The sequence below is a fragment of the Poecilia formosa genome, unplaced genomic scaffold (assembly GCF_000485575.1).
Source record: "Poecilia formosa unplaced genomic scaffold, Poecilia_formosa-5.1.2 Scaffold4, whole genome shotgun sequence".
NCBI lineage: Eukaryota > Metazoa > Chordata > Actinopteri > Cyprinodontiformes > Poeciliidae > Poecilia > Poecilia formosa.
In genome coordinates, this window is record NW_006799943.1 from 3243757 (window position 1) to 3252814 (window position 9058).

At 38.8% G+C, this 9058-nt stretch overlaps 1 protein-coding gene and 1 long non-coding RNA gene across 2 annotated transcripts in view; one reads left to right on the forward strand and one right to left on the reverse strand.

The window, feature by feature from the left end:
• Window positions 1–9058, forward strand: part of LOC107837158 (uncharacterized) — a 294598-nt gene that overhangs the window by 48462 nt on the left and 237078 nt on the right. The window lies entirely within an intron of this gene.
• On the reverse strand, window positions 118–2786 carry LOC103144839 (bone morphogenetic protein 2-like). The gene is made up of 5 exons (XM_016675583.1): window positions 2476–2786; window positions 2101–2240; window positions 1372–1488; window positions 1067–1241; window positions 118–986 (listed from the first exon to the last, which is right to left on the reverse strand). Exons 1-5 carry the CDS (start codon window positions 2729–2731, stop codon window positions 595–597), a joined length of 1080 nt encoding a protein of 359 aa, XP_016531069.1. The 5' UTR covers window positions 2732–2786; the 3' UTR covers window positions 118–594.

The following is a 9058-nucleotide window of genomic DNA, read 5'->3' on the forward strand; positions in this document are numbered from 1 at the left end:
TATTATTATTTAATCCCCCATTCTCTTTGCAAATGAACCGACAATGCTAAGATAATATACCAAATATCAACTTTTAAAAGTTTTTTTTTTCTCACTTCAATAATGGTTATTGATTAGTGAATTCAGCATCATGCTGTTTGTGCTGCTTCTTACCTGGAGCGTCTGAGTTCTTAGTGTTTTATTGCAGCAGTAAAGCAAAGCTGGTGGACGCTTCCTTTGCTCTTTTTCTTTACTTTTCCATTTTGCGCTTGCTTATTTAGCTTGTGGAATATACACAAATGTACTGGATTTGTTTTTATTTCTTCTTTTTTTTTTTTCTTCATCATCTCTGTAGCTTTCTGAGGCCCCTCTGGGGGCCCCTGGCGACTCCAACTTTGAAAAACGCTGGTTTATAAAACCATTCTGAATACAATAGTGTCATGGACCCTAAAGGGGTTTGTCCACTAACCGTTTTCCACAACACCAGAGAAAGTTTGGGTTAATAGTTAAGGAATCTTTTATTTCTTAAAATAAATCAATATTTAAACATATACAAGGAAACATGTTCTAACCAGCTCTAATCATCAATTCTAATCATGCCTGAGTCAAACCGGGTCAGTGGCAGCCACAGCTCAGTGCCACCATGTCGTCATACTGCTTCAGAACCACATTCTCCTCATCGTCAAAGTACAGCAAGCTGATGGACTGCAGTCTGTCGGGCACGCAGCAGGGGGCGCCCAAGTCCTCCCCGGGCAGCTTGAGCGCGTGCATGATGGAGCGCACTGTGGCGTGGTTGGTGGCCCTCAGGCCCACGCCCAGTGGGAACGGGCAGGAGCCCTTGCAGTGGTAGGCGTTGTAGCCGCGCGGAGAGATGATCCAACCCGACCAGCCGATCTCGTCGAAGTCCACAAAGAGGGGGACGCGCTGGCAGGACTGGGGGCGACCACGGGGAGGGAAGTCTGAGGACGCGCGTCTCCTCCTGCTGAGGTGGTCCAGAGACTCGGAGGCTGCCGTTGTAGGAGGATGGAGACCGTTAACATGGCAACAGAGGTGAAAGGTCTCAGGCTGTTGCCCCATATCGACTTACCCAGGTATGACCGGTTCGCTTCCGTCCTCCCGTCGTCTGAGAAAATGACCAGGTAGGCACTCGTGTCTGTCAACTGAAGCTGCTTGGATTCAGAGTTCATCAAGTCACTGGAGGGGAACGTCGTCACCACCAGGATGCCGTTGTTCTCCTGACTCCTCTGGATCCATTTAGACACCTGAGATTCACCAAAACAAGATTGGTCCAGGTCTGTTGGATCGGACACAACGTCCCTGATGCCTGATCTAGAATTTTTGTCATCGATAATATCTGACTGGTGAATCTCTACTGTGAACATTTTCTCTTACCATCTGAGTGACATTGAAAACCTCCCATCCCTGTGTGTAGAGAGGCACCAGCCTGGATGTGATGAGGTTTCCTCTCTGGGCTTTCAGTTTGCTGTCTGGAACCTCGTATACGTCCACCTGAACGAGAAAACGCAGCAACGTTGGCTGACGAAACGTTTATATCAACGCGTTTTTCAGGGCTACTTTGGCATAAATTACTGTATTTGCTCAGGTGTTGAGGAACTTCTGGTTGCTATGACAGTAGAGGTGTGGTAAAAAAATCAATTCGATTGATAACTGCAATTAGGAATTCTGAATAAATTCAAATGTGTTTGCTGATTATTCTTTTTCTTGTCTCACTTTTTCCTTTCACTTAACTTTCCATATACAGCTATATTCAATAAACTATTAGTCCCAATGAGTTTTGTCAGATCAAAAATTTGTTTTGAAAGTAAACTTTAAGCAGGTATTAAACATAATTTTCTTTAAGCCCACATGACTTTTTAAAGTTTTTTTTTAATTGCCTTGATGTAATATTCTAATGTCATGTTTTCATTACTTGTAAGCTAAAACAAATATTTGCTGAGTGGCTGTAAATCATGATCACCAGAAATATTTACTATTTTACTGCACTACGAAGTATCAAAAGTTGACTTTTTAAATTACATGTGTTGCATATTAAATAAAAGTTTGAAGTATATTCTGCAAATTTAACCATGTCAAAGAATAAAGGTGACTTTTAAGAGTCACCTTATAGAAATGAGGCCTGTAGGAGTTCCCGAGGTAGAACTTGTGTTTCTTTCGGAACCAGCGGAATTCAGCTTTGATCATTTTCTCCTCTCTGCCCAGAGAGGACAAGTTAAAAAAGTGGATCCTCTGCCCGCTGTGTCCTGCAGAACCACAGAAAACGGAAGGAACATGATTGGCTACATTTGCTCAAGAAAACCAAGTACAGACGGATGTCCGTGCGTAATTGTTCCTTTCCCCGAAGATTTACGCACTGACATCTGTGCCTTTCAGCGCAAAAATATTCCGTATTAATAAACAAATGCATAATCTTTTTTCCCCTTTATTGCAACTTTATTGTATAAAAAACAAAGTTGCAATAAATGTGTTTCCGCTCACCTTTGTCCTGAAAACTGCGCACCGTGTTCCCCTCCAGAATCTCCTTCTGGCTTCTGTGCGCCCCGTCAGCCACGGACACGGCGTTGAACAGATCCAGCATGAACTGCGGCGCCTTCTTGTGCGGAGAAAACGCAGGAGCTCGGGGGAAATCCTTCAGCTCGAAGGGCTCCTCATCCAGAGCCCCGCCGGGGACGCAGCTCAGGTGGAGGGCGGCGAGGAGGAGGCAGAGGGAGAGGCGCAGAGCTCCTGCTGGCATTGTCACGCAGAGTGGACTGAGCTCCGGCACCTGCGCTGCTGGGAGGACGGGTGATGAGGTGAGGGGGAGAGGGGAGGGGATGGGGGCACAGACTGGCCCTGTGTTCAGCTAACAGCGAGGGGGGGATTGGGTCCTGATTGATGACGGAAGAGGAAAGACAAAGAGAAGGTGAAAACGAGCCGAGAGTCGACCAAGATAAAAAATTAAACCAATGATTCATTTCCCGTTAATCTCTAGTTTGACTTTTTCAATCAGTTCCTAAACTATGAAACTTAATTTTGGAGATAATTAAATATAAGTCATTAGAATTATTTAAGCTTATTCCATGCTTATTTGTTTGAGTAATTGCAACTAAAGACAAAATGTTCCTAATTTGTCTGCCATGTGCAGTTTGTACACTATAGAAATTAATTCTGGAAGCAATTCAACATAAATCTGAATTATTTTCCTTAATTGTTTTCTTGGTTTTCACTCTGCAAAAACACATTAAATATGCAATAATGATAATAATAAAGAACTATAATCAAGCCTATTAGTTTGTACAATAATGTTCAGTCATAAATATATTTCCTTAGCATGTATGCAGTTTGTGGGCTGGGTTTGGTCAATATAATTTCAGATAATCAAAATTGTTTAAATCGGGTGCATTAGCTTTAAACGTATTGTTCAATAACTAATTTCCTTTGTTTTTATGTAGTTTGGAGTCTTTTTAATTGACTTTGTACTCTGTCAAAATAATTTTGGAGGATTGTGAATATTAAACTCAAAGAATTTGGTTTTGAAATGCAATGTTTAAGAAAGTTTGATTTCTAGCAACGTTAGCTAGCAAATCTTACGTAAACATTAGGATTTAATTAAAGCTGTTCAGTTAACTGTTAGATGTTTGTATATATTATGAATGTTTTTATGAATGAATACGTCAACATGTGGCTGAGGAAGATTCTCTGAAGAAGAATGAAAGCCTGTGTCTAGCTTCAGCTAGCTAGCAACAGAGCTAATGCTAAGGGCAAAATTAGCTAGCAAGCTGAGCTTCATAACACTGAAGCTTTTTTTTGCTAATGAATGTCACATCATAGCTGCTGATGTCAGGGAAACATTTATTATGTTTCTCTGTTAGAATAGATTTCATAAGTTTATTACTGTTTTAGTAACATTTTATGATTTAATTACCAACCAGTTTCTATTTTTGTTTCTCTTTATTGAATTGAGTATGAATCAGAAAATTTCACAAAAAATGTAATTTCATGTTACTAAAGAACTATTGATATGACATGTTTTATCAATTAACCCTCCTGTTGTCCTCGGGTCAAAATGACCCATTTTTACAATGTTGTCCTCCATAAAATACTTAGGAATCAACACATTTTGTTGAGAATCTACACTTTAAAAATGCTAATATCTGTCTTATTCAGTAATTAATCAGTTTATACCTGGTTTTACAAACGGTGTGGAACTCTTATCAGATTTAAAGACTGTCCATGTTCTGCAGACTTTCAGTCCACGTTAGAACAAATTATTAGAAATATTTGCAACATCAGCATATAGTAGGTGTTACTACTTTAACGTGATGCATAAACTTGTCGCGTTGTGATGTTTTGTTGCCGTTCCTCCTCTTCATGTGTTTCTCCGGCCAGTTTCCTGTTATCAGCATCAGGCCAGTCGCAAGAGAGCAAACGAACGGCGGAGCAGTGACGCACATGAGGCGCGTTTTCAAAAGCCACCTGTTAATGCTCACTTTTCCACAAAACCCAAGCCCTGGTCAACATGGTCGCCCCTTCTCCCACATCCCCCCGTTACTATTTGAACAGGGACTTATCAGAATGACGTGTTTATTCCCTCTCCCTGTTAAGTTGATTCCCAGATCATCTCTGATCAATCGGCACAAAACAGGGATCAAATTCCCAAGATCATCAGGCTGATCAGTAGCTTGGTTCATTAAATCCACCATGATCCCCTCAATTAGGGGCCATTACTCATGTTTGAGGTCCCTTTGCTTTATCGCCTCAGAGACAAGTGCATGTCAGATAGCTGAGCTGCAGGATAGATTATGGTCATAAACTCTGCAAACAAGGCGGCGGCCCACAGGAGGCCAGGTGATGATTGGATTTGTCTGGAACAAAAACCGTTTTTATGCTTCATAATTAGAGGTTGTAACTGTAAACAAAGAGCCAAATGACAGAACTTTTGTAGGATTTCTGTGAGTTAAAACAACAAATGTTAATGCATCTTATTAAGAGTTTATGGACAAGATGGTTTTAAGATTGCATGCAAAGCAGCATGTTTGGAGGAACTGTGATCACCCTGAAAGCACCGTGAGACATGGTGTTGGCAGTATCATGTTATAAGGGTGTTGAGCTCCCCCGCGCCCCCACACAACCACCTTACAATGTACGGTTCTGCTCATATTGTTATGAAAAAATGGCCTAGTCAAAGTCTGTAAAGACGTAAAGAGTGACATTTATGGATGCTGTGCACGCTGAGTGAGCCGGGGCTGCTTTACTTTCCTTCCAAAGTTTGTAGAACTTGGTGTTTGTAAGATGACAAAACGGGAATAAGTTGATAAATACTTTTTATGAAGAATATGAAACGACTCATAACAGCAATAAGGATTAACTCACATTTAATGTCATTCTGGTATACATAGAAGTGCTGTGAACATGTGCAATCAAATGAAGAGATTTATAAGTCATTTTAATAATTGCTCTAAATTTTGTATTTGAAAAGTTTTTCTTTTTAAACTGAGGAACTTGAACGCAGCCTCAGTTCTTTTTGATATTGAACAGCTGCTGTATTTAGGACAAAGATCCTGTCTGCTGAGCGCCTGGTGATGTGATATTATCACACACACATAACACACATATGGGTATTGTTATATGGAGATAAATAGTTGATTTGTCAAGGGTTAAAGAGTACCTCTGATAAAAATTACACACCTCTGTTTTTCTAAGAGGGAAAACTTGAAATAATTGTGGTGTATCTGATACTTATTGTCCCCACTGTAAAAAAGGAAGGAGTAGTAGAAGGGATTTCACCTTTTTACACTGTAAAAAAGAGAATGGAGCTCCAACTTAAACAAATCAAGTTTATTTGTTACATGTAATAAAATTAAGTTTGTCAAACTTAACCCTAACATGACCACTTAATAAACTTATTTTGATTACTTATAACAAATTAACATTTTCTTTTTAAAGTTGGATCACCCAGTTTCTTTCTGTTTTTTTTTTTTTTTGTTTTTTTTGGTGTATGAGCTAAAGGGATAGCTCCCATTAAATGTAGAGGAAATATTCAAAACTTTAAGGATTTTGTGAGGGCTTGAACCTGGACTTGAATCAAAGAGTTTACATATTTGGATGGTATGGCGCATAAATATGAGACAGCCAGTGGCAGTACAAAAAATATTTAAAGTCTGAATGGAGCTGAAAATGGTAGGTTTTGGTTTGTTAAACAGTGTTTTAATGTGAGATATGCCAGAGTTTCTACAGATACAGGAGAATCTTTTCCTGTTTTATACAAAAACCAGAGTACATTTCTGTAAACAGTTCTCTGGGCACAGCATGATCTTTAAATATAATGTCTGCAGTGAAAAAACATTGTGACTGCTTGATTGATCAACATAAACACTTTTCAGTAACTTTAGAATTTAAAATGATGTCTTCTTTAGAATTTTCTCCAACTTAAAAGAGAGAAGAGCAAAAATATGGGAGATAAAAGCTAGCTCAAAGCTAACTCAGGTAAGAGCAATCAAATCTTTATTTATACAGCACCTTTCAGCAACAAGGCATTTCACAGTACTTTATATCATAAAGACACAAAAATACAAAGTCATAGAACACACAGTCAACATTACATTTTGCACATCAGATTATTGATTAGTGTCTCATGATTAGGTTTCTCGAAAGTAACTCTGAGTTATATTTCATATAAACATGAACAAACAGTGTAGATATGACATCAATCCAATTTCAGAGAGAAATCTATTTCCAAATGTTCAGCTGAGTTATGAATCAGATGGTGGAGCTGCAGAAACTTTTCTCCACATGTGTTCAACATATGAAGGAAAATCACCTTGAAGCTGGATAAATCCTAATAAAAGTCATCCTCACATGTATTATATTCTCTACATAACCTGAAAAATATTTTTGTTGAGTACCTCTTTCCACTTCTTTAGACATAAAATTTCAGTTACTATTATATAACATTAGTGTTATATAATTGCCTTATTTGCCTTATTTATAGATATTTTTCTTTTGCCATCACTAGATGACTACAGTTCTACGTCTTTGCCACCAGGTGGAGCCATTAACTTAGGTATTAACACAAACCAAAACTTTTTAAAAAAAAATAATTTATTCAGTTAGCAGCTTGTTATACCATGTTATATTACGTCATTAACATGGATTATTTCGGAGTACAAGATAAATATTTGCAAAGCTTTTCAAATTGGATTCTGAGCCCCTGAATGCATTAGAGAAAGTTTCTCTTCACGCTGAAGAATATAAACGTGTGAACTTCATCTTGTAATGAAAGAAATGTGCTGATAAGTACAAGTCAGACGTAGGAGTAGTTCACGTTACCGTCTGTGTGCTCTTCTCTCCATTTTCACCCATGGCCACCTGGCTCCACATCTGACGCGGTGCCCGTGTGTTAATGACTTCACCTCGTGTTAAACACCTCCCCACATGTAATTAGACACACATGGAAGGCATTCGCTGCAAACGCTGGAAGCTCCTGCAACTCTGCCCCGGTGAATAATGAAGAGGTTTACAGGCATGTCCAAAGTGGAAACACATGACTCTGAAGTCCGTCACAATACAGCGTGATTTCTTTTCTCCTAGCTTACCTACTGCCTCTAACCACAAGCTAGAGGGGTGATCTGATGGTCTTTGTGTCTAAAATGTTCTGTTTAGCTTGTAGTTTCCATCTTCCATTGATCTGATTATAATAGAACTAATTTAATAAATATACGCTCTTAATGTTCTAACCATGTTTCCAACTATACTGAGTCCTATGTAGTTATTTCTTTCCTCAACAGGGTAAACGTACTCCTATTTACACTATAATAAGCAGATTGACACCAATTTATATTGCCATGGCCTGACCTCTGACCTCCTACTGCAGGCAGTACGAGGTGAGCCTGGAGCGATTGTACTCCTTTGTGCTTTGCTACAATTGTCAGGTTATGAATTTCAAAGTAAAGATGTATACATACGCTGTATGCGCACGTTGACAAAACTGATCCAGACTGAGACACTCAGAATGAGTATCATTGCAGCAATGTTTAATCATCATAACTAGAAGCACCAAACTTTGTCACATTCCGCTCCATTTCACTAAAAACATTCTTTAAAAAGTGTTCCTTTTTTTATTATTATTTTATTCAACATTGAAACATAATCCAAAGCAAAAACCCATTTTCACTGTTAAAAGTGAAAGTAAGAATGAATTATGACAGGCTGGACTAGAACAATAAAAGTAAGCAGCATGAAAACAGAATCCATTAATCACGTGAGCAGTCCAATGTGGCTTAATCAGGTTATGAAATTAGACTGAACCAAACTGTTTTTTTTTTTTTCCCCCGTTAATTTTACACACATTCCAAGAAAATATTCAGCCTGAAAAGCTGCTTTGATTCATTATCATCTCCTGGATGTTTCAGAAAAAGAGTTTATTTACTAAAAACAAAATGTTTTAGAATTATTCTTAAACATTAAGTGTGATGTTTCATTATGGCCAGTGAAGGATGAAGGACCTTTCTTTGCTGTCAACTTATTTGTCCCCATGAAAACATTCCAGAAAGTTTCTTCGCAGGTCAAAGAGAATAGTTTGAACCAGATTATCCTTAATTGTAACTTCTCATAGCAGCCTGTTGCTCCACCCTGTGTGGAGGAGACTGACATGGATCATTTCATCCTCCCTTTCATTTTGCTTCAATGAATCCATAGGATCACCTGTCTTCAGGTGTTTCTTGGTCCAGTGTTGATGTGAATGTCCAGTCATTGTTCAAAGTCTCTGAGATCATTCCTCATGTTGCTGAACTCCTCACAAGTTTTCTCAGTTTGTCTGACTAGCTGTGTATAGAGGAGTTTAGCTCGGTCATGTTCAGTCAGTTCATCCATTTGCTGCAGAAGCTCGACAAACCTGTCTATTTCTGAGAGAGTTTTATCTGCCTGAGGTCCAGCTGTTATCCTCAATACAGCTGATTTATCTATCTCATCCAGCACATTCTTTATCTCCATCAGGGCATTTTTTTTGTTGTTCAAGGAGATTCTTGAATTCTTCACATAGTTTGTTTACAGGTTTACAGGTTCTATCATTTCTCTCTCTTTA

What these genes read in the sequence shown, in the direction of transcription:
- LOC103144839 (XM_016675583.1), bottom strand. Translation starts at nt 2,731, where the DNA reads ATGCCAGCAGGAGCTCTGCGCCTCTCCCTCTGCCTCCTCCTCGCCGCC. An exon ending in GCGCAGTTTTCAGGACAAAG is followed by an intron (nt 2,241 to 2,475) that starts GTGAGCGGAAAC and finishes GTGGTTCTGCAG; the next exon opens with GACACAGCGGGCAGAGGATC. An exon ending in ACAGGCCTCATTTCTATAAG is followed by an intron (nt 1,489 to 2,100) that starts GTGACTCTTAAA and finishes TTTCTCGTTCAG; the next exon opens with GTGGACGTATACGAGGTTCC.